Source organism: Hyperolius riggenbachi, chromosome 1 (assembly GCF_040937935.1).
Source record: "Hyperolius riggenbachi isolate aHypRig1 chromosome 1, aHypRig1.pri, whole genome shotgun sequence".
Taxonomy (NCBI): domain Eukaryota; kingdom Metazoa; phylum Chordata; class Amphibia; order Anura; family Hyperoliidae; genus Hyperolius; species Hyperolius riggenbachi.
This window is the reverse complement of record NC_090646.1, coordinates 623,852,965-623,877,883: the sequence shown is the minus strand read 5'-3', so window position 1 is coordinate 623,877,883 and position 24,919 is coordinate 623,852,965. Positions and strand designations below refer to the sequence as shown.

At 46.0% G+C, this 24,919-nt stretch overlaps 1 protein-coding gene across 1 annotated transcript; it reads left to right on the top strand.

The window, feature by feature from the left end:
- Positions 1-427: 427 nt before the first annotated feature.
- On the top strand, positions 428-22,938 carry SELENOP (selenoprotein P). The gene is made up of 5 exons (XM_068251133.1): positions 428-518; positions 7,650-7,859; positions 11,119-11,331; positions 15,647-15,764; positions 20,222-22,938. The coding sequence occupies exons 2-5, from the start codon at positions 7,663-7,665 to the stop codon at positions 20,678-20,680; spliced, it is 987 nt and encodes a 328-aa protein (XP_068107234.1). The 5' UTR covers positions 428-518; positions 7,650-7,662; the 3' UTR covers positions 20,681-22,938.
- The last annotated feature ends 1,981 nt before the right edge of the window (positions 22,939-24,919 follow it).

Here is a 24,919-nt window from a genome sequence, read left to right as displayed (position 1 = left end):
TTTCTAGGAATTTCCAAGCACAAACCATCATTGTCCCTGAGACACATGGGAACTGACAGTCCCATACTTTCCCTGGGTTCCAAAAAACCATCACAGGCTGTTGGAAGCTAATCTGTGTTGTGAAATTGCACACTCCGCCCTGTGGCTGCCTCTTCTTCCTTCCAGACTTTGGTTCTAAGGAGGAATGTGAGTTTAGAACACGCCCTGCCATGTGTGGAGCAATCCATTCCAGCACACAGGGGGGACAATGCCCTGCTGTATTATTTTATTTTCATTGCTGTGGGGCATCAGCCTTTCAGAAATAAGGGTTTATCTCACTGAAGCAGCACAACATGAGGCTGTAAATGTGGGCTTTGCATCCTCTGCCTGCCTGATGGCTCAGAGGCTTGGCTGTATTCTGACCACCCTCCCACATGACTGGTCTGGACTTTGAGTTTCTGTGCAAACTGATAAACAAGTTGAGTATAAATAGGGAGGAGAAAGCCTATTGTGCAGAGCAGCAGTCTGCAGAGGACAAAGTAAGCTATTGCATGTTATGCATTCTTTTCTCCGCAACTATTCTACTCAGCTATTTTTTTAAAACTTTTTTTTTATACTTAGGGGGTATTGAAATAACATTTTGCATCAATCAGGGATGCCTTACTGCTGAAAAGATTAATGTCAAAATGATTTATTAGTAGCACTCCTATAGTGCCAACATCTTTTGCAGCGATGTACAGCGTATATATTGTCTTGTCACTAACTGTCCCTCAGAGGGGCTCACTATCTAAACCCTACTATAGTCATGTGTCTATGTATGTATCGTGGTCTAGGGCCAATTTAGGGGGAAGCCAATCGGTTTGAAACTCATCGATCTGATGGGAGATTGCATGGTGTGTACCTAGCATTTATTCCAGTTTGCCAGAAATCTATTGCCCCAATGTGTCCAATTGATTGGATTTCAATTGATTTTTGACCTGAAGGCAATCGATTGGACAGAACTTTAAATCTCAGTTGATTGGGAATTGGGCAGATACACTGTTCAATCAACAATACTATATAGACTTCCATGCAAACTGCACACGTAAAGTTTAGAAGGCGGTATGTTAACAGCGCATTATACATGTATAATTCGCATTATTACATTGCTTGTATAAGGTGTGTTAGTGGCTAACTTGGTCAAAATTAGCCAGTGACACATATACAAGCAACACAAATATTGTGCAAAGTTGTATGTTCTGTTCCAACATCTTGTAAGCAAACAGGATTTAAAGTGTACCAGAACTGTTAAAAAGAAAACGTTTTATACATACCTGGGGCTTCCTCCAGCCCCATATGCACGGAGTGCTTCCACACTGCCGTCCTGGAAGCCCCAGGTATGTATAAAAGTTTTCTTTTTACCAGCTCTGGTTTCCTTTAAGTCTGATGAAGGCTGCACAGCCTAGAGCGCTTCTGAGCATTTTTCAAAACGCTAGTGCTTTGAAAAGAACTTGGCTAATGTACTTGAATGGGATGGGTCACACCAGAGCGATGTGATTTTTTTTCCTAAACGCAAATGTGGGTCCTGCAGCATTTTGAGGCAATTCAGCCTCAATGTTACGTATAGGAAAGTGGAAAATCGCTCTAAAAAGCACTAGAACAAAGCGATTTTCCAAACCTTTTTTCCCTCCCAAAAGCTGTACACTTTCAGCTCTACTGTTCAAAAAATAAAAAATTACTACCCCAAAATGCTCCAAAAATCGCTAGCTATAAATAGAAAATTGCTATGCACATGCCTAGAATCGCTCCGAAAAATCTCTTCTAAAAACGCTGAGCATTTGCGATTAGGCTAGCGCTTTTAGTTGTGCACCAGCCCTTAGGGTAGGAACACACTAGGCATAATCGCATATGTGTTTTCCGCTATGTGCTTTGGAAAATGCATATGCGATTCTGCCTAGTGTGTTCCTAGCCTTAGCCAATAAAAGTTATCATCCTGATTGAAAACGTCTTGCTTTTGCTGATGGCTAACATAGTGCAATACTCTGCTCCTATTAATATTATCAAAGATAGAGATGGAAATACTCTACTGCTACATATATTGTGCGTATAACGCAAGTTACGTTATTTGCGTACAACATGCCCGGCAGCATTGAGCAGTACAGCAGGGGTGGGGGGACATTTGATTCTCAAATCTGAGATCAAGAGGTGAGAAGTCAGTCATTTCTATCCCACTTTGTTTCTGATCATGGAGTCCTCAATGACTTGCCAGATTGGGATGCTATTGACTTATATATAGCTAGGCTTATGGTAGCCGGGGCATGTTCGCAAATAGCTAGTGTATTGTTATATAACAGGCACTAGTGCTGGCAAGTGGAAAGGGTTGTACCACCTCGTGATTTTGTGCGGGAATCTTTTTGAGGCTTGAGCGATCATTTCCGCGAACTTGCAATGTGCGATTAGGCAGTTGATGCTTTGAGATGCACAGCGATTACGACAACTCCCGTGCAAAGCGCTCGCGATCGTTTTAACTCTCGTTCACGCCCATCCTGCGCTGTCGCGTGACATTGCGTCTTCCCACAGGCAGAAAGATGGATTAGGGAGAGCTCCTGGTCTGGGGCCGTCGCTGGGATCTGTCTATCTGCTTCACCAGGTGAGTTTTTAACTTCAGACCCTTTTCGGCCGTTAGCCGCCATGAAAGCCTTTCGGATGCAAAGAACTGCGACATCTCTATTTTGAGCAAGCCAATGGCTCCATGGGGGAGGGGGGCTCACCAACACCTGTGCTAGCAAGAGCCTGGCTGGTGCACGGGAGCAGCTGACAGCCGGTGAACTCACTTACTTCAGCCTTCCATGTGAACGAGGCATAACTTTTATCTAAGAAACACAAATTCTTGGCCTCTGGCCATATTTTTATTTGCAGACATCACGGGATAATCTTGGTAAATATACAAACCACCCTATCAGGTTCCACAGCTGCAGTAAACAGGGCTGTGATCAACAATAATAATAAAAAAAAAACATTCTGTTTCCTCAGAATACAAAAACAAGAATAAACTATTCTATAAGTACTCTTCTGCACATAAATATTACTTTTTTTAAAACAAAAAGTATCTGGGCTCACTGTGTCTGGGCCATCCTTTTACCTACATTGACAATCTTACTACTTTTTAACACCTCCATGTACCGGTAGTTACAAAAAACGCTTTAAAGAGAGCACGAGGTGGGTTCAGATATAAAAAAAAAAAAGTAGGCTACCTGATCCGGGGGGCTGAGCAGATCAGGTAGCCGCGAAAACTGCCATTCTCCATCACTCCTGTGGGCCCCACTGGCCCACCTTCACTTTTGTGACCTCTGGGTCACGATGCTGGAATGAGTCTGTGGGCCATATGCAATTCACTTTTTTACTAGTGTTTTCTCCTAGGAGATAATTTTTCATCTTCTATTTAAAATAATTTTTCAGCACTTTGCAATTGAAAAAGTACCAAAAAGTAGGTGAAAAGGTACTATCAAAAATATTTTGAGTATTTTTTTGCCTGCTGATGATTTTAAAGACATTTTATTGAAAAGTTTGAAAATATCACCTAGGAGAAAACTGAGGTGAAAAAAGGAATTGCATATGGGCCTAAGTGTCTCTTATTCACAGTGTGTAGTGAGGCGGTGGAGCGGCAGCCGCAGGGGGCACGGCCAGGGAGAGAGAGATGCTGTTCTCGGCATGTTCTCGGAAACCGAGGCATGTCAGGAGGCAGAAAACATGCCTCTGTGTCCCATCTGCCCCTTTCCCCCACAAACCACTTTGGGTTCTCTTTAACACATGCTCAGCTTCCAGGTCTACCTGAACTGTAAGCAGCAGTTTCAGCTTTTCACCTACAGTGCTACCTGCTGGTGAGACGTGGTTTAGCAATATGAAAAAAAAAAGAAAAGAATTTTGAGGAAAAAGTTTTGAAATCCATGGCTGGATTTTAAGCACTGCCTCTATGCCAAAATCTCCCGTCACTGTGTACAGGTGCTCAAAGCAAGGAATTCTAAAGAAAGTCCATATTATGTATTAAACCACATGCAGTTTGATTCACAAAGCTTTCTCATTTTTCACCTTAACTGTAATGGTGGCCATACATCAGGCGACTTATCGGCTGATCGACCATACAATTCGATTATTATTATCGGATGAAAATTGGTACCGCCAAGAGCATGCCTGATTGACGTTGCAACCAATTTGGGGCTGAAATTGGTTGCATGTATCGATCGGACATGCTGCAAGATGTAGGGCGGACATGCTTAATCGTTTGCACTGCGGTAATGGCGTGCGGTATCGGGACGAGTGAGGAACGTGACGGAACCCCTGGCACTGTCCCCTCCCCCCCCCCCCCCCCAATGCAAACTGTGCAGTATACGTTACCTGTCGGTGTCCACCACTGGCTCCGCCTCCGCACTGCCTCCCATACATGCGTCCCATGTGGTTGCCGCCGTATACACCCCTACGATATGCCGGTGCAATGTCAGATTGCGCTGCCCGGAAGCTCCCTTCCTCACTGAGTAGCATGCATGCTCAGTGTGAAGTTAATGATGCTGCTGGTGGTAAAATACTAAATATCTTCACTTGCACACCTCTTACACTGCCCAAATTTTCAGGGTAGGGAGAGGACCCCCAGAACTACCTCTATACCAAATTGCAGCCCTCGTGTCCCACTGGTTCAGGAGATAGATTAGAGAAACCTATCTCGGGAACCAGTGGGGCTCAGGGGCTGCAATTTGACATAGAGGTTGTTTGGGGGGTCCCCTCCCTACCCTGAAAATTTGGGGAGTGTAGGATGTGAGGAAGCGGAGATATTTAGTATTTTACCACCAGCAGCATCATTTAATAGGAACTGTGGCCGCACAGTCTCCTACTGCGCAAGCGGGGCAGCGCAATCAGACACAACACCGGCAACTGAAAACTTGCTGAATTGACGCTAAACTTTATTCCTATCCTTTAAATTGATACATTTCTTTCTTTTTAAAGGTTTTTATGAAGGTAAACAAAGGCTTTGTTTCCATCTTTGCAATCTAGTCACATTTTCAGAAACGCACGGCAATACGATCCGCAGGGACATCAGGAATGTTTCCATCCATGTGCAGAATTGCAATCCATGGCCGCATGTATTTCGGCATGGTAATGATGCAATACCATTCATTATGATGAATCCCAACTGCGTCCGGGAAAATCGCAGTGCAGGGGGTCGTGGCAGCCACCCGCAACACAAAGATGGAAACAAGGCCTGAGGATGAGAGACAGGACCAGTGTAGTCTGAATCATAAATAGAGAGAACCAGTGTAGTTTGAATCATTCAACTAATTCTTTTGTGAATTAGTTATTTTGTATGCGTGACTAGAAGCGTGTCAGGGGCATGACTAGAAGTGTGTCAGGGGCGTGACTGGAGGTGTGTCTTAAAGGTGTCCCTTTTTCTTATCTCAAAAACGTTGTAGCTCTACCGATTGCAGAGTTTGTATACCCATACAGGGGTATAGATGTGTTCATTCTTGCTGTATCCACGATTTGGAAAGGGAGCAATTTGGTCCAGCCAATAGAAAGTCCATCAGCAGACCACCCAGCAAGAGGACCACATGGTCCCTGCATGCTGGAACTAATGCCTTTCAGCTTCTATTTCTCACATGCTGGAGTGTGATGGTTTTCTCCTCTCCTCAGAGAGTCTCCACAAGCTGAGTCTAACAATTCTCCCTCTACCACAAGGGGACAGTGAGATAATACACTAGCCAGGGGCATAACTACAAATCATGGGGCCCCCATTAAAACTTAGATGGGGCCCCCAATGTTTACACCCTTTCCCTTGTCTACCCCTGGTGGTGACCCTCACAGCCTTAAGGCCCATCTTGCAAGGGTCCTAAAACAAAATCGTAATCTTCACACCCATAAAAAGTGTAGCCACAAAAATACCTGATCTAAGATATGGATCCTTTTATCAGAGAGTGTGAGGTAGTAGTAGGGGCCCCCTACAGCTCTGGGCCGCCCTGAAGTCACAGGGGCTGGTCCACTCAAGTTACGCCCCTGACACCAGCCAACCCAGACGCTGTGCTTGCTCTCTTGTAAAACAGATCTCAGATGTGCTCCTCCTTCTTTTTGTGTTTACAATGTGGAGAAGTCCGGGCATTAGGTAAAAATTCAGGCTTTAATTATCCCATAGGACAAAAGTGTACAAAAAAAGACAAACGTTACCATACAGTGGGGGCACAAGTCTGCAGCCTTACAGCTGTTTCGCAGACTTCCGCTTCCTCAAAGACCAATTGGCATAGTCACTCTGGTCTCTGAGGAAGCGGAAACTTGGGCCCCCACTGTATGGTAATGTTTGTACACTTCTGTCCTATGGGATAATTAAATCCTGATTTTTTTTACCTAGTGCCCGGACTTCTCCACATTGTTTACAAGATATCTACCTCTGCCGTGAACAGGGGTGGTTGAGCTAAGTTGTGTACTGCCGCATGCTGTATTGTGGGCACCAATCTCTTTTTGAACAAGTCTTTTTGTGTTTACATCATAGATGATACTCAGGTGATACTGCTAAACGTGCCTATTAACGGTACAATTTTTTCATATGTGATTTTAATGATTAAATTGTATAGAAAATTTGCCATTTATGAAGGCAATCGATAAGGAAAGATTCTTTGTTCGATTGCTAAATAGGATAGAATTGATCCGAAAGTTGAAATTTATGATCGAATTTGATAAAAGAATAGTTCAGTAAATGTGAACAATCGATAATTACCTTCCAATTATTTTTGATCATAAAAATCGCATTGGAAGATCACATTCAGTGAAAAAATTGTACCGTTAATGGGCACCTTAACAGCTGCATATCCTCTGCCACTGACTTCTCTAATACCTACAACACACCCTACTGGGGTACCTCAGCCTTGTCTGCCTAGTCAGTATACAGCAGAGTAGGGGGTCAGCAATACAATATTACCTCACGTCTTCACTTACAGTTTTACTGTGGGTGTAGACAGCCTTTTGTTCTTGTCTGCATAAAATCACGCAGCAATGCTACAGAGCTGAAACCTGATATGGGGAAACCAATCATTAGATTTGGCCTTCAGGCCAGGATACGCCTATTGGTGAATGTTGTGTTCTGTGTTAGTTGGATGGAGGCCCAAATGGCTTTGTTCAGATCATTGTGCCTGTATAAAAGGACAAATTGTGCTCCGTGCTGTACGTGTTTTGTGTTCTGAATATCAGGTGTGCCAGAACAGGTAAATAAGTAACTGGATGGAACAGCGTGTTACCCGGCGCAAACCTGTCCCAAAACACAACGCCAGACACTGATAGCCAAACGTCTTATCTGCACCATCGAAGGAGGGTTCCGCACACAGACTTATATGGAGCAATGCAGCTTTAATTGTTCCAGCCCACATGTAAGACATCTGACTGTCTCAGCCGACGACCGTTTCGGGGGCCTATCTTTTCTCCAAGTGTTCGGATCCCTCCTTCGATTGTTTGGATTAAGTTGCTACAGGGTTCCAGCAACAACTCACCAGCAGGTGTGGGATTCTTTTCGATTGGATATTCTGCAGATCAGTCTGTCAAAGGTTTTCAGATTTGTAGGTTCTAAAATGCGTACGTCTACATTCTGCAGTGGTGTGAAGATAAGAGTCTCTGATGGTTGAGGGATTGTTCCTAATGATTTGATTATCTCTTTGCAGGTGAGGCTCTGCCATGTGGAAGGGCTTTGCTCTTGCCCTGGCTCTCTGTCTTCTCCCGTGGGGAGGGGCAGAGAGCCAGGGTCACCAATGTAAGAAGCCACCAGACTGGAAAATAGGAAACGTGAATCCCATGCAGGACACGCTGGGCTCGGTCACAGTTGTGGCACTTCTTCAAGCAGACTGATACCTGTGCCTGATCCAGGCTTCCAGGTGGGACAACTGACCCCAGTTACTTTAAAGTGGACCTGAACTTTTGCACTGGACAGAAGGAAAACATAAAATACAGAAGGAAAACATATAAAAATAATAATCCTAACATTTAGTGCTTTATAGTGCTTTTCTGCTGTTGGACTCAAAGCGCTCAAGAGCTGCAGCCACTAGGCGCACTCAAGAGGCCACCCTGCAGTGTTAGGAAGTCCTGCCCAAGGACTTCTTACTGAATAGGTACTGACCCTAGCCAGGATTCAAACCCTGGTCTCCCATATCAAAGGCAGAGCCGCTAATCAGTACACTAGGCACCCTGTATGTAAGGCTTAGCCTGTCTAATTCCCCCTTTATCTGTGTCCAAACACAAGTTATAATTTGATCCCTTAACCTCCTTGGCGGTAATCCCGAGCTGAGCTCGGGGTATGCCGCCGGAGGTCGCCGCTCAGGCCCTGCTGGGCCGATTTACGTTCTGAAAAAAGCAGCACACGCAGCCGGCACTTTGCCAGCCGCGTGTGCTGCCCGATCGCCACCGCTCCGCGGCGATCCGCCGCGTGCAGCGGCGAAAGAGGGTCCCCCCAGCCGCCCGAGCCCAGCGCAGCCGGAACAAACAGTTCCGGCCGGCGCTAGGGGCTGGATCGGGCGGCTCTGACGTCAGGACGTCACTCCGCTCGTCGCCATGGCGACGAGGAAAGCGAAACAAGATAGGCCGCTCATTGCGGCCTATCTTGTTACTTTCGATTGCCGGAGGCGATCGAAAGTACGCTTCCGGAGCGCCCTCTAGTGGGCTTTCATGCAGCCAACTTTCAGTTGGCTGCATGAAATATTTTTTTTTTAATTAAAAAAAAACCACATTGCAGCCTCCCTGGCAAAATAAATAAACCGCCAGGGAGGTTAAGCCCCGTACACACACACACTCAACAGTGGTCTTTGGTGCCGGGAATACACGGTGCGTTTAGATGGCTCGATTGATAATTTCCGACGTGTCCGATCACCCGCCAGATCGATACCGCGGGTGGGACAATAGAAAAAGATAAGGAAAACGAGCAGAAGATAAGAGAATCGCCCCCCGCGGGAATCGATCTGGTGGCATAATCGAACCGTGGAAATGTCCTGTGTATGCCCGGCATTAACCTCTCAACAACTTTTCTTGTGAAACACCTAAAAAAAAATCTCTTGCTATTGTTCAAGCAGCTGATAAGACTGATAAGAAGTCAATTCAACAGTTGGATTGACTTTTTATCAATCTTATCAGCTGCTTGAATAATAGCAAGAGATTTTTTTTAAGGTGTTTTACGAGAAAAGTTGTGAGAGCCTAAAAGACCGCTGTTGAGTGTGTGTATGGGGCTTTAGCTGTGTCAGCTGACTGCAACGGCAGAGAGCTCATTTGTAAACACAGGATGTTAGCTTTTTTGCAGCTTTAGAGTCCCCAGGGTTAATGTAAAGATTGCATGGCTGCAAAACCTTTAGTTAGCACTAGGCTAGCTAGTATAAGTAACCGGCACCCCCTGATTGCCCCCGATCACCTGATCCAGCCACTTATACATTACCTAGCATGGCTCCAGCGATCGGCGCAGCCTCCCGCACAGCTCCGGTCTTCACTATGGGGAGGATTGTACATGACGTCATGCGCAGACCCGATCCTCCCCATTGAGAGACCAGAGCTGTGCGGGGAGGCTGCGCCGATCGCTGGAGCCAGGCTGGGTAATGTATCAAGTGACTGGATCAGGTGATCGGGGGCAATCGGGGGGTGCTGGCTACTTACACTACGGTAGCTAGCCTAGTGCTAGCTAAAGGTTTTGCAGCCATGCAATCTTTTACATTAACCCTGGGGGACTCCTGAGGCCAGTGGGCGGTATCCCCAACACAGTGTCGGGCATACCGCTAAGGAGGTTAAAAGACCACTATTGCGCAAAAAGTAGGCAGTTAAAATCTGACAGAACTAACAGGTTTTGGGCCAGTCCATCTCTTCATGGGGGAATCTCAGGTTTTTCTTTGCTTTCAACGGCATTTCCTGAACAGCAGTTTAACTACCAAAATAGTAAAATACCAGCCAGCCTCCCTACTCCCTACTCACTTGCACACTATTTTGTCAGTTAGACTTTGCAACTGCTGTTCAGGAAATGCCGTTGAAAACAAAGAAAATCCCGAGAATCCCCCATGAGGAGATAGACTGGCCCAAAACCTTTCGGTTCTGTCAGATTTTAACTGCCTACTTTTTTCACGATAGTTGTCCTTTAACCACCCTGGCGTTCTATTAAGATCGCCAGGGCGGCTGCGGGAGGGTTTTTTTTAAATAAAAAAAAAACTATTTCATGCACCCAACTGAAAGTTGGCTGCATGAAAGCCCACTAGAGGGCGCTCCGGAGGCGTTCTTCTGATCGCCTCCGGCGGCCAGAAGTAACACGGAAGGCCGCAATGAGCGGCCTTCCGTGTTTTGCTTACTTCGTCGCCATGGCGACGAGCGGAGTGACGTCATGGACGTCAGCCGACGTCCTGACGTCAGCCGCCTCCGATCCAGCCCTTAGCGCTGGCCGGAACTATTTGTTCCGGCTGCACAGGGCTCAGGCGGCTAGGGGGACCCTCTTTCGCCGCTGCTCGCGGCGGATCGCCGCAGAGCGGCGGCGATCAGGCAGCACACGCGGCTGGCAAAGTGCCGGCTGCGTGTGCTGCTTTTTATTTCAACAAAATCGGCCCAGCAGGGCCTGAGCGGCAGCCATCGGCGGTGATGGACGAGCTGAGCTCGTCCATACCGCTAAGATGGTTAACAATATGTCTGCTTCCATGAAAGCAGGAGGTAGACACGCTGCAGATTTATTGCAAGTTTTGAATCAGCTGTAACAAAGAAATGTTTTTCTTTAAAGGCTATTAACTGTTGCTTATCTTTTAGAGCTGTGATGAAGTTCTGAGTTCAGGTCCGCTTTACACAGTATATTCATTTATTATTGTTTACATTTATTAGTGGATCCAAATAAAATTAGAATATCACTGAAAAGTGAATTTGTTTCAGTACTTTACCGTAATTTCAAAGTAAAACTCATATATAATGTAGATTCATTATTACATAGATTTAGTATATATTTCAAAAAATTGTTTCTTTTCATTCTACATTTTTGTAAAAAGTTGAAAAGAGAATTGTTTTTTTTTTTTTTTTATTCTCCTCTTGGTATGTAAACTGTTCCCCAGGTATTGCAGACCTTTATATATGTATTTGGTAAAGGATCTGGTAGTGGTAAATCTAACCTGCTTCTTGTGGTTCTGTTAGTTTGGAAGACCTGCGGCAGAAGCTGAAGAATGAACGCTACACAGATGTGTCCTTCCTGGTAGTAAACAACCAAGCGGAACGCTCCCGCCTGAAGTACCACGAGCTGAGGTCCCGGATCTCTGCCCACATTCCTGTGTACCAGCAAGAGGAGGGGCAGCCGGACGTCTGGACACTCCTGCACGGAAAGAAGGACGAATTCTTTGTTTACGACAGGTACTTACCGGCTTCGCAGAGCACATTCCATATAACGGTGGCGCCTTATTCCTTTCATTCAGCATCACCAGATTTAAGCACTGAGCTTGTGTTAGAGACCTAAACTGAACTTCAAACCTTCTGCTTCTACCAGCCCCATGCAGCCCCCTGCAGCCGCACTGTCATGAAACAATCTTTTGGTCAGCCGCAGTAGCTGAGTTTTGCTTTCAGCGACTGGGCTAGTCGATGGCCAATGCTTCTGCACGGCCTTGGCTGTGTGTGTCCGCAATCACACTCCCTCTGCCAGGAGTGTCCTGCGCACAACACAACCCTGATCGAGTACACGCGAGGCCAAAGCTGCGCAGGCGCAGTGGCTGTTCACTCACCTGAGTCACCAAAACGAAACTTTGCTGCAGCGGGGCCCCGGAGGATCATTCCGTGATGACGTGGCACAGGGCGACTGCAGGGGGCTGGTAGAAGCCCCAGGTAAGTTACTGTTTTTAATGTTTCATTCCTTTGAAGATTGTGTGGAATATATCAAACTTTGCAATGTACAAGAATTTTGCACATTGTACAGTAAATCAACCATTTTTGCATTTATTTTAGTACTGTCAGGCTGCTAGGTTTGCAGTCCCTGTGCAAATATCAGATACTGCTTGAAGGTAGTCAAGGAGGAGGCAGCAGCTAGTCTTTCACTGTGAACAGAGCAGCCTCCGCCCACCTCCACTGTGCTGCTGATGTGAATTTAACTCTTTGTGGTCAGCACTGCATCTACAATCAAATATTACGGTATTTTTAAAGGTCCAGATCCATTAAAGAGACTCTGTAACATCAAAAACCTCCCCTGGGGGGTACTCACCTCGGGTGGGGGAAGCCTCCGGATCCTAATGAGGCTTCCCACGCCGTCCTCTGTCCCATGGGGGTCATGCTGCAGCCCTCCGAACAGCCGGCGACAGAGCCGACTGTAGCTTCAATATTTACCTTTGCTGGCTCCAGCGGGGGCGCTGTGGCTGCTTTCGGCACGGAAATAGACGGAAATACCCGATCTCTGCTCTACTGCGCAAACTTGCGCCTGCGCAGTAGAGCAGACCCGACGGCGATCGGGTATTTCCGCCTACTTCGGAGCCGACAGCTGTCAGAGCGCCTGCGCAGGAGCCGGGAAGGTAAATATTGACGTCACCGCTGCACGGAGGGCTGCAGCGAGACCCCTGAGGGATGGAGGACGGCGTGGGAAGCCTTCATTAGGATCCGGAGGCTTCCCCCCACCTGAGGTGAGTACCCCCCAGGGGACGTTTTGTCGTTACAGTTCCTCTTTAAGTAGAATCTGGAACCTCCTTGGTTAATTGTTACAACTTAATTGTGATGAGTAAAACTTGACAAAGTCTCAAGAACTTGCAGAGTCTATTTATGAAAATGTGATGTGCTCAACAAAAATCTGATGGGCTGCCAAAAAGAGTTCCAATAAGTCAGGATCATGGACGGGGGTGATCTTGCTATTTGGACAATGCACACTTCTTCTGAGTGGGTATTCAGAGGTGAACACACCCCATCTATGATCCTAACTTGTTGGAACTCTTTTTGCACACACTACCCCCCCCACCCCCCCACCAGGCTCCACACCCGTTCCGCTAAATTTTTGTTTAGCATCACGTTTGCCAATAGTGAAGGTGATCACCCTCAGGCTCATAGTGTATAAAGAAAACAAGAATTACACAGCGAGAAGCAATCATTTCTTAATCTATCTTCTATTTTTTACTTCTCAATAAATCTATTGATTTATTCCCCCCCCCCCCCCCCCCCCCCTATTGCTATCCCTAGGAAAAGTTTCTTCTTAAAGGATATATCTTGTAATGTTAAGGCTTTAGTACAGGCCCAGCATGTCCCGAATTGCTGATAAGATCTACTGAGAGTAAAAACCCTGAATATTATTTTTTATAGTTAAATAAAAATAAAAGAGCTGTTCATTCTTCTCTGACTCTTGAAAGCTTCTGTGTTGAAATCCTGTTTAAAAAGAAGAATGCTAAAGAGGAACTGTAACCAAGGATTGAACTTCATTCCAATCAGTAGCTGATACCCCCTTTCCCATGAGAAATATTTTTCCTTTTCTATCATAGATTATCAGGAGGTCTGTATGGCTTATATTGTGGTGAAACCCCTCCCACAGTGTTATGTCATGACCAAGGTCTTGACAGTTTGCAGTCTGTGAACCTCGTTGCATTGTGGGAAATAACAGCTTTTTTTTCCAACTGTCAAGCCACCAATATCTCCTTCTGTGCACAGAACTCTCAGTAATTAACATTCCATCACTAGCGTTGTGGCGGGGGGTGCGACCCGCACCGGCTGGGGTGACCCCAGCCTCCCTAGAGGGGGTGCGCTGTAATGGAGGGGGAGCCGCAGCCGCGGGGAGTGCAGCCCGACCTCTCCCTCCCTTCCTCTCCCAGGCGCAGTGCTCCCCCCTCCAGACTGCAGAGAGCAATGCGCAGGGAAGCCTGTACTAAACTACTCAACTACCTGGTTCCAATCGCCGCTGGTCTTCTCCTCTCTGCATACGCTGATATACACGCTGCTTCCTGTTTAGCCGGAAGCTTCCGGCTAAACAGGAAGCAGCGTGTATATCAGCGTATTGCAGACAGAGAGTAGAAGACCAGCGGCGATTGGAACCAGGTAGGTGAGTAGTTTAGTACAGGCTTCCCTGCGCATTGCTCTCTGCAGTCAGGACGGGGGAGCACGGATGGCAGCCCTGGGAGAGGAAGGGAGAGAGAGGTCGGACTGCCCTCCCCGCGGCTGCAGCTCTCCCCTCCATTAGGGGGGGGGGGGGGCACCTACCTAATACTGGGGGGCAGCTACCTATCTAACCTATACTGGAGGGCACCTACCTAATCTAACCTATACTGGGGGGCAGCTACCTATCTAACCTATACTGGGGGAACCTTCCTTATCTAACCTATACTGGGGGGCAGCTACCTATCTAACCTATACTGGGGGGGCAGCTACCTATCTAACCTATACTGGGGGGCAGCTACCTATCTAACCTATACTGGGGGGGCAGCTACCTATCTAACCTATACTGGGGGAGCAGCTACCTATCTAACCTATACTGGGGGGCAGCTACCTATCTAATCTATACTGGGGGAACCTATCTAATCTATACTGGGGGGCAGCTACCTATCTAACCTATACTGGAGGGCACCTACCTAATCTATACTGGGGGGCACCTAGCCAATCTAACCTATACTGGGGGGCAGCTACCTATCTAACTTACACTGGAGGTACCTACCAATCTAACCTATACTGGGGGCAGCTACCTATGTAATCTACTGGGGCACCTACCTATCTAACCTGTATTGGGGGCACCTACCTACCTAGCTAGCCTATACTGGTGGAAACTATACTGGCTACCTATATTGGAGGCACCTACCTAACTAACCTATACTGGGGGCACCTACCTAACTAACCTATACTGGGGGCAACTATTCTGGCTACCTATATTATCCCACTGCCTTACTATTAGTTACCCCCACCCATGTGATGTCATGTCCACACCCATTTTTTTGCCGCTGTGCACTTCGCTTTTTTTCGGGGGGGGTTAAATTACCTACACCGGGTGTCAAACACCCTAGCTACGCCACTGCATTCCATGCAGATCACCTGGCAGAACTAAAGATGTCACCACCAGTGATACATTTCAGAATGTAAGTCAGAGAGAGGAAAGATTTTACAATGGGCAATCACTGACTAAATAATCTATTGATGAATAGTGTAAAAAAGTAAGCAATTTTATTCATTACATTATTTTCACTACAGCTCCTCTTTAAAGGGAAACTGAGATGAGTGATTCGGAATAAAATATACATACCTGGGGCTTCCTCCAGCCGTCTCCTACCGGATCGCCCACCACGGCGTCCTCTTCTCCCTCTCTGTTCGCCCGCAATTGGCCTCGAAAAGTCCCCTGGACTGATGCCAACTGCGCAGGCACGACCTAGCAGCAGTCACGTCACCGGGAGCGGTCTGCGCGGTACTACTGCACATGTGCAGGACGCTCCTGGCGATGGAAGCAAGGCGGGAGCGCACCTTGCAGGGACTGCATATGCGCCGACTGATGGGGTTTCCGGGGCCAGTAGTGGGCGAATGGTGAGGAAGAAGAGGACACTCTGGGAGTGGTCCGGCCGGAGGGGGCTGGGGAAGCCCCCGGTATGTATATTTTATTCCTGATCCCCCATCTCTGGCACACTTGAAGGATGATGCTTAGTGTGATACCACCATTTTTATTGTAACGCATGTAATTTATGCCAACATTTCCATGATGAACTTACTCAGGTTTTCCGCTTCTCCTCAGGTGTGGACGACTGGTCCAGCACATCCAGCTTCCCTACTCATTCTTACAGTTCAGTTATGTTGAAGAGGCAATAAAGTCGGCTTACTGTGAACATACCTGCGGGGAGTGTGGACACCAGGTACTCCAACTCTACCGTAATCATGATGCATGTTGATGTTTTTATGAATTTGTCAATTACTGATTTTCACATTCCAAGTATTTCTTGGAGCCTTGCACTATAAGGCCTCGTTCACATTGGCTGGGTTGAAAAACGTGTAAAAGTGCATGATAAAGAACGCATGTGCTTGTGCGCGTTGCAGTGCACTTTTTTAAAGCCTGTTTTGCTTATTGTAGCAATAGCAGTTGTCAATAAAGCTTTGTTTTCATATGTAAATGTATTTTTTTTTTGTCTCCAAATAGGGGTAAGGTTCTATGCTCTTAGAAGCGCTAAAAAAGCGCACCCATTCACTTGCATTGATGTACGCTTTACAGCTCAATGCACAGACATGCATGCAACACTACGTTTTTGTGACACAGCTCAGCGCATAGGTGTGAACCAGGCACATTTAATTACGTGGGAAAATCAATAACTTGCAGAACGAACAGGGCAATGTGCTGTGAAAAGCGCTTAAAACGGCCCTGTTGTGAATGAGGCCTAAGGGTGCATACACACAACCAATTATGATTGGCCAATTTTCCATGTGCTATGAGGGTCAACAGATTTTGAATACATGTACTAGGAACAGATTTTGAATGCATATATGTAGAGGTCCATGGACTGTCTCTGATGAACATGCATCCCCAGCGATACACAGTTTACACTGTAATATGTGAAATGTGAAACGTCAAACGTTTTGTAAAAGAAAGGGGCTAAATGGTGTCAAAGTAAATTTGATAAAGAATCACATTACATTCATCAATATAAAACCTTGATTTTTATTTTCAACATATTTAAAAGGGCAAATAGTACAAACATCCGAAATATGAGAAAGGCCCATAATATTAATGAATCTTGATACAGTACAATCATTATTACAAGGTTTGCCATGACATCACAAATGTGTCTTTACAAAGCTCATTGGGTAAGATAAAGGTAGATTTATTTGTGGCATTTAAGAATTGATTTCCAAGTCAGCCACCAAAGGAAATTAAAGTGGACCTGAACTCATAACTTCATCTCAGCTCTTGGCACCCGTTTCCACTGTACGTGGTGCAGCGATGCGGCTACATAGACTCATCGCACTGCCGCTGCACTGTAACCAATGCACGGCAATGGAACAGTTTCCATTACGTGCTGGTTGTGCGGAGCGGTGTGGAGTGATCCGAGAATCTGCAGCATGCTACAGATTCTCGCACAGGTTCTCGCATCCCGTCTCCTCCAATACACTTCCGGTTCTCGCATCCCGTCTCCTCCAATACACTTCCGGTTCTCGCATCCCGTCTCCTCCAATACACTTCCGGTTCTCGCATCCTGTCTCCTCCAATACACTTCCGGTTCTCGCATCCCGTCTCCTCCAACACACTTCCGGTTCTCGCATCCCGTCTCCTCCAACACACTTCCGGTTCTCGCATCCCGTCTCCTCCAACACACTTCCGGTTCTCGCATCCCGTCTCCTCCAACACACTTCCGGTTCTCGCATCCCGTCTCCTCCAATACAACACACTTCCGGTTCTCGCATCCCGTCTCCTCCAATACAATACACTTCCGGTTCTCGCATCCGGTCTCCTCCAATACACTTCCGGTTCTCGCATCCGGTCTCCTCCAATACACTTCCGCATCTCCTGGTGCGGAAGAGACGCAGAAGTGATGCGTAGCCTCATCGGCTCCCATTCGCAAGTGGAAATGGCCCCTAAAATATAAGCAACAGCATAATAACCTTTAAAGAAAAATGTTTCTTTGTTACAGGTGATACAAATCCTGCAGTTTGTCTACTTTCATGGAAGCAGCCATACTGTTAACATCCTGTGTTTACAAATGAGTTCTCTGGCTCAGCAGTCATCTGACACAGCTTAGGGATCAAATTACAAATTGTGATTAGTCTCAGATGAGGGCGAATTATACAGGCTAAACTCTAAGTACATACAGGGTGCATTTCTATATATTTTCCTTCTGTCCTATGCAAGAGTTCAGGTCCACTTTAAACCGATACATTTTGGATGTATTTTCCCAAGGTTGAGCACGTAGCTCGATGCATTTCGTGAAGACAGACTTCACTTCCTCGGAAGGTGTTTGGCCCTTGAGTGGGCAATTTAAAATACCCCTTCAAGTCCACAAATCCATGTGGAATTTACCCCTTCAATATTACAAACTCCAGGTGGAGCTATTCAGTATTTAGGTAGTATCCACTCAATACAATAATGTGATTAACCACTTCCCTGCCACAGGTTATTTCCCCTTACAAAACTACAGCAATTTTCACATATCACGCTTCTTCCATTCATTCGTCAATAACTGTATCACTACTTATCACACCAAATTGATCTATAGCAATAAATAATAGGGGTCTGTTTTACATTTCTAATTTTTTATGTTTATACTGTTTCCCCTTTTGATTGTTTCCCATTTTAATATGTTTTATATTGATGAATTACCACGTGATTCAAAATTTACTCTGACACCATTTATCCCCTTTAAAACTCCCATAGGTTGAATCAATTTATCCAGCTATATTAAAAACCTTAAAGGTGGCCATACACTGGCCCGATTTGCGGCAGTTTCGACAGCAGATTCGATCACTGGGATCGAATCTGCTGCCAATCGTTCGCGCAACACGCACCCGCCGATCCGATTTCCTCCCGAAATCGGATCGGTCCGTCGATCGCGCCGTGCGGGAAATTACCCTCGATCGCCCGCGGGTAGGGAGCGCGTCGCTAGCGGCGGCCGATCCGATCAGGTATACATTACCTGAGGCTGGCTCCCGGGCATCCCGTCCGTCACTGCTCCCGTCATGGCACCTCCGGCATCCTCGTATAACTTCCGCTGTCATGCCAGTGACAGCGGAAGTACAACTAGAGGGCGCTCTATTTGAACTTCCGCTGTCACTGGTGTGATAGCTTAAGTTCTATGCGGATGCCGGAGCCGGAGGTGCCACATGACGGGGACATCACGCCCGGGAGCCAGCCTCAGGTAATGTATACCGGCGGGGGGAGCGGCGGCAGCACCACCACAACAGATTGTGATCGGTTTCAGGCTGAAATCGATTCACAATCTGTTTGCAGGAAAGGCAGCCATACGATCCCTCTCTGATCAGATTCGATCAGATAGGGATCTGTCAGCTGGTCGATCTGATGGCACATCGACCAGTGTATGGCTGCCTTAAGAAGTGCTTTTATAAATCTAGATGTAGATTTAAATGCTTAGAACAGACTTATATTTAGACACAACAAACTCTGTAGTTGCTGAACTTATCACTTAAGGACCAAGCCAATTTTTATTCTTCCTGCTATGCCATTGTTTGAGTTGGAAGATCTCGAGTTGAACTCTACTATACTTTCTGGTTGAACTCAATGGACAAATGTCTTTTTTAACCCAACCCAATGTAACTAACTAGTAATCGATCCAAACAAATTTAGTCTTGTCTTTGGAATAATTTAAAAAAAAAAATAAACTTCTCCAATATAGGAGGTTTGTAATGGAGTGTGCCATGGGGGGGGGGGGGGGGGGGTGTTTGGGATGAGCGTCATAACTTAGCTATGGGGTGTTGCTCCCCTGGCCCACCATCCCACACGGGATCCACCATCCGCAGCTGCTGCATTAGCTTCCTGGCATGTGCCTGCTGCAATGCATCCTGGGAGATGTAGTCAGTGGGTAATAATTCCATTATTTTGTATAGTGCTTTTTCCCTGTCGGACTCAAAGCGTTTGCAAGGCAGCCACTAGAGCGCCCTCAGTAGGCAGCAGCAGTGTTAGGGATTCATGCCGAAGAAATCCTTACTGAATAGCTGCTGGCTTACTGAAATGGCAGAGCCGAGATTTGAACCCAGGTCTCCTATGTCAGAGGCAGAGCCCTTAATCATCACACTATCCATCACCATCATCATGGCCGTCAAAGACATGGCCACCATCACCACTATAATAGAAAAGATGAAGCTAGAGAGGATGTGGCTAGGCCACATCATCATCCTCACGACTAGCTGAGCATCATAGGCAAGGTGCGAGTACAGAGATGCTCTCACATCCTTAGACTACATCTCCCAGTATGCATTGCAGCGGGCATGTGCAACTTTTTCGGGAAGTTGAAAATGCAGCAGCTGTGGGCTCTCCCTGGAGAAGATGTTGTGTCCCAGATGGACGGAGGGCAGGGGAGCAGCACCCTGTAGGTAAGTTACGACGCTCACACCAATTGTGAAGTTTACTGGCCTGCACAGTGGATCAAAACGGCACCAGGAGGACAGTGAGGAACCTAAAGACTACAGGTGCTGGAAGAAGCCCCAGGTAAGTTTCATTATGACTCTGATGGTATCCTTTAAGTTTTATTACAATGTAACATGCAGCCTTTCTGTGAGATTTTAATCTAGCATACGGCTAGTACAAACCTGGAAAAGTCATTAAAGCATGAACAGACTAACTTTTGGGTTGTGCTCATGTCTATTCTAGATTCCAGATGTGTGCAAGAAAACTGAAGAAACCCCAACAAAAGATAAGGTTGAGGAAGAAGCAGTGGAAACTCACAGACATCCCCATCATCATCATCATCATCATCATGGTCATCACAGGCATGGCCACCATCACCACCATCATGGAAAAGATGGAGCTGGAGAAGACAGGGTAGCTGAGCATCATGGGCAGGGTGAAAAGGTGGGAGGTGCATCCAATGGAGAGATTGTGATTACCCCACACAAACTCTGAAAAAAGGCTAAGAGGTGAAAAAAGCAGTATCTCTGAGATTGGGAGGAGGAGTCAGGAAAGGCCATCAGCAGCTGTCACTGACACTGCAGACAGCTGTCTTTTGAGACAGCACAGAATGGAGTCACTTGACAGTGCAGTGGGGCTCTCCCAGCCTCCTGCAGGTGACAAAAATTGCTCTCAGACACCCCCTCAGAGTCCTGTCAGTGACGTCAGCCTCCGGCTGAGTGACAAACAGCCAACGTGGAGCAATCTGTACAACGTGATGTCACATGTGAATGATCAGAAGAGACAGGAAGCTGACAGTGATGGCAGCCTCTGGTTGTATGACAAACAGCAGGCGTGGGGCAGTCTGATGAGAAGGTCCCCTCAGCTAAAAAACAACAAGTTGCTTGAGAATGATCAAAGAAGACAGAAGACTGACTGTGACATCAGCTTCCAGCTCCATGACAGACCGCCGGTGTGGGCCAACCTGATGACAAGCTCTCCTCAGCAACCAAACACCACGTTGCTTGAGAATGATCAAAGGAGTCAGGGGACTGACAGTGACGTCAGCTTCCAGCTGCATGACAGACAACCAGCGTTGGACAACCTGATGACAAGCATCCCTCAGCTGCAGGACAGCGTGCCACATGAAAATGATCGGAGGAGACTGGGGACTGACAATGACGTCAGTCTCTAGCTCCATGACAAACAGTCAGCATGGGCCATCCCGATGAGAAGATCCCCTCAACTTCAAAACACCGAGTTAGTTGAGAATGATCGAAAGAGGCAGGGAGCTGACAGTGACATCAGCTTCATACTCCATGAGAAACAGGCAACGGGGGCCAACCTGATGACAAGCTGTCTTCAGCTACAAAACATCATGTTGCTTGAGAATGATCAAAGGAGATGGGAAACTGACAGTGACGTCATCTTGCAGCTACATGACAAACAGCCAATGTGGGCCAGCTTGATGAGAAGGTGTCTTCAGCTACAAAACACCGTGTTGCATGAAAATGATCAGTGGAGACAGGAGCCTGACAGTGAAGTCAGCTTCCAGCTGCATGACAAACAGCCAGTGAGGACCAACCTGATGACAAGAACTCTTCAGCTACAAAGCACCGTGTTGCTTGAGAATGATCTCAGGAGACTAGAAACTGACAGTGACCTCATCTTCCATCGGCATGACAAATGGCCAGTGGGGACCACCAGCACATGATAAGGTTGCCCTCAGCTAGGGAATACCAAGTCACATGAGAATGATCAAGGGAGATGGGAAACTGACAGTGATGGGTACTGTGCAATGTTCATGAGTAAATGCCTTAAATATTGCACAGTATAAGAAAACACTAGTTTTCCAGCTGTGATGGAACTCCCATTTTTGATAGTTCCTGCTAGGATCTGTGGAACTTGGAGGTTCTACAATGTCTGGAGCACCACATGTTCCACATTTCTGTCTCCTAAGATCTTCTTGTTCACTATTCAGCAGTGAACTGCTGTCAGTTGCTGGGCTTTCCAATGTTCAAACTCTTAACCATGGCGACATAACATCTGAGCAGTGTGCTGGAGAACTCCATAATTAACAGCAAATACCTAGAGGGCATGTGTCGGGGTAGGATGGTTCATGAAATCTATTGTTTTGCCTCTGGCAGGCAAACGGTTCTTTCGGTGAGTCCTTTTGTCATCTCTTTTTGTAGATCCTGCTGCACCTTCTGCCTCTCTTTGGCTGTTACACCTTTAAGGTTTCCACCACTGAAGCCTATCTAGATTCTTCTGAGAAGGTCTTGGTGCTGCAGGACAGAAGGAAGTGTAAAGGGCTCCTCAAAAGGACTAACTGCCTCACCAAAGGCAAAAAGGTAGGTAACATGAACTCAGGTCCCTAACGCTACTCTTCCCTTCAAATATTTGTTTCTGCTGAAGTTCTTTAGCATCTGAAAACGCCTTCAACATCTGAGAACACCAAGATGCAGCCTACTTTTTGCGCCTCTCTCTTTCACCTCCTGATATCATGGTTGCATTAATGACGGCATAAGCGTAAACTACAAAATAGGGGCTTTTGTTAGATATCTTGCAATCAGTATTGGATGGTGGACTTGAGAAGAATTACTACTTTGTGAGTTTTTTTTTTTTTTTTTATAAAACCTTTTTCTTTTTACAGCTAATAGCTTAAAATCTGCACAGAACAGTTTATCCAAAGATCAGTAGATGACACAGCCTTAACCCTTGAGAGCAAATAGTTTAGCTACTAATGTGTTTTTTGATACAAACCTTTGTTTTTGTTATGAACTCAGAATACCGTTGTATTTCAGTTTGCTGTTTCTGTAGCACTTGCTGTAAACGGATGATGGTTTATAGGTAAATAAACTCCCAATGAACCTGAAATAACACTTTATAACAGTGCTATGAAGCAGAAGCGTGGTATGTTCCAAGAGGCTAGAGAAAGTGTCTAACATCCCAAAACAATTACAATAAAACTTTAAGTGCAATTCAGTGTCCTTGTCGTTTTTGTAGCTATTATTCTGGAAATGTGTAGAAAACAAGCACAAAACAATTACATTTCTAAGCTTTGCAGCTTTATAAAATACGTACAACTTTATTACTGTATAGAGCTGTAGGAAAATATTTGCCCTTTTCAGCAATCTCCCAGTTCATATTTTTTCATACTGAATCAGGCGAGAGGTACAGAATATGGAGGCTGACATATTTATTTCTGTGGTTTTTTTTCCAAGTTTATTTTTTTTACCTTATTTTCCCGTAAATTATAGAAAATTTAAGTAATTACAAAAAAATAATCCCCAAAAACCACAATTTGTGGTGAAAAAAAAACAAGATATAGATCATTTAGGTGTGATAAGTAATGATCAAGTTATTGGCGAATAAATGGGAGACACACTGAAAAGTAAAAATTGTTGCTGGCGGGAAGTGGTTAAACAATACCAGTTGCCTGGCAGCCCTGCTGATCTTTAATCAGTAGTGTCTGAAGCACGCACCTGAAAATAGCACGCAGCTAACCTTGTCAGAAACATCTGATATGCTGCATGCTTGTTCAGGCAGGGAACACGCTTGACTGTTTTCGTGCGCATCTTCTGCACAGAAAAACTGAGAACTCATGTAAATCAATGGGCTAGTCCACACTTAATGCGTTTTTCGCCCGCAGAAAAAAAACTGAAATTTTGCATCATGATTCTGCACATTTGGTCAGTTTTCTCTATAAGTTACATTAGCTGCTAGGAAAAAACGTGCGCATTTTCCTGCATAGAAACACACTTGGTGTGCAGAAAAAGCATGCAGAAAAACGCATGAGGAAAACTGAAAGACAAGTGTGTTCCCTGCCTCAGGCTTATGGATAAAAGTATCAGAGGCAGAGGATCAGCAGGACAGCCAGGCAATGTGCATTGTTTAAAAGTAAATAAATATGGCAGCCTCCATATCCCTCTCAGTTCAGGTTCCCTTTAAGTACAAATCATAGGGCCTCACAATTAAACTTTACATCTCCTTTCTTGGTGGAGTCCCTCACTAGAGATAGGCCGAACGGTTCGCCGGCGAACGGTTCCAGGCGAACATCGGGAAGTTCGATTCGCCCCATAATGCTCTATGAGGGTCAACTTTGACCCTCTGCATCACAGTCAGCAGGCGCATTGTAGCCAATCAGGCTACACTAAGCCCTGGAGCCCCACCCCCCCTTATATAAGGCAGGCGGCCATTAGCCTCACTCGTGTGCCTGCTAGAGACAGACTAGGGACAGCTGCTGCAGACTTGTTCTCCTAGGGACAGATTAGTCAGGCTCTTGCCTTCTTAGCTTGCTCCTAGCTGAATCTTATTGCTATAATAGCGCCCCAGAACAGCTCTTTTCAGAGCTCATCCTGCTCGTGTGATGAATTTTTTTTTTTCTGTGTTTGAAACTGACACTTGTGTTGCTTACTAGACAGCATTGCTAATTCATACTGTTGTCCCACTGCAGCAGCAGCAGCACATCCAGTGACTACCTGTGTGTGTGAGACACTTGTGTTGCTTAGACAGCATTGCTAATTCATACTGTGTGTGTCCCACTGCCAGCAGCCCACCAGCATTCAGCAGCACATTTAGTGACTACCTGTGTGTGTGACAGGGAGCTTCACATTGTACTACCCACCCAGTACTGCATTTACCTACTACTACCTGTTGTGTTTAGTTAACCCACCTCATCACTGCATACACCTACGTTTGGGTTGAGTGAACTCACCTCACTGCATCTAGCTACCTTTTGTGTTCAGTGAACTCACCTCACTGCATATATGACTACCTTTGGGTTGAGTGAACTCCCCTTACTGCACATAGCTACCTTTTGTGTTCAGTGAACTCACCTCACTGCATATATAACTACCTTTTAAGTTGAGTGAACTCAGCTGACTGCATCTAACTACCTGTTGTGTTCCGTGAACTCACCTCACTGCATACTGTATATAACTACCTTTGTGTTGAGTGAAC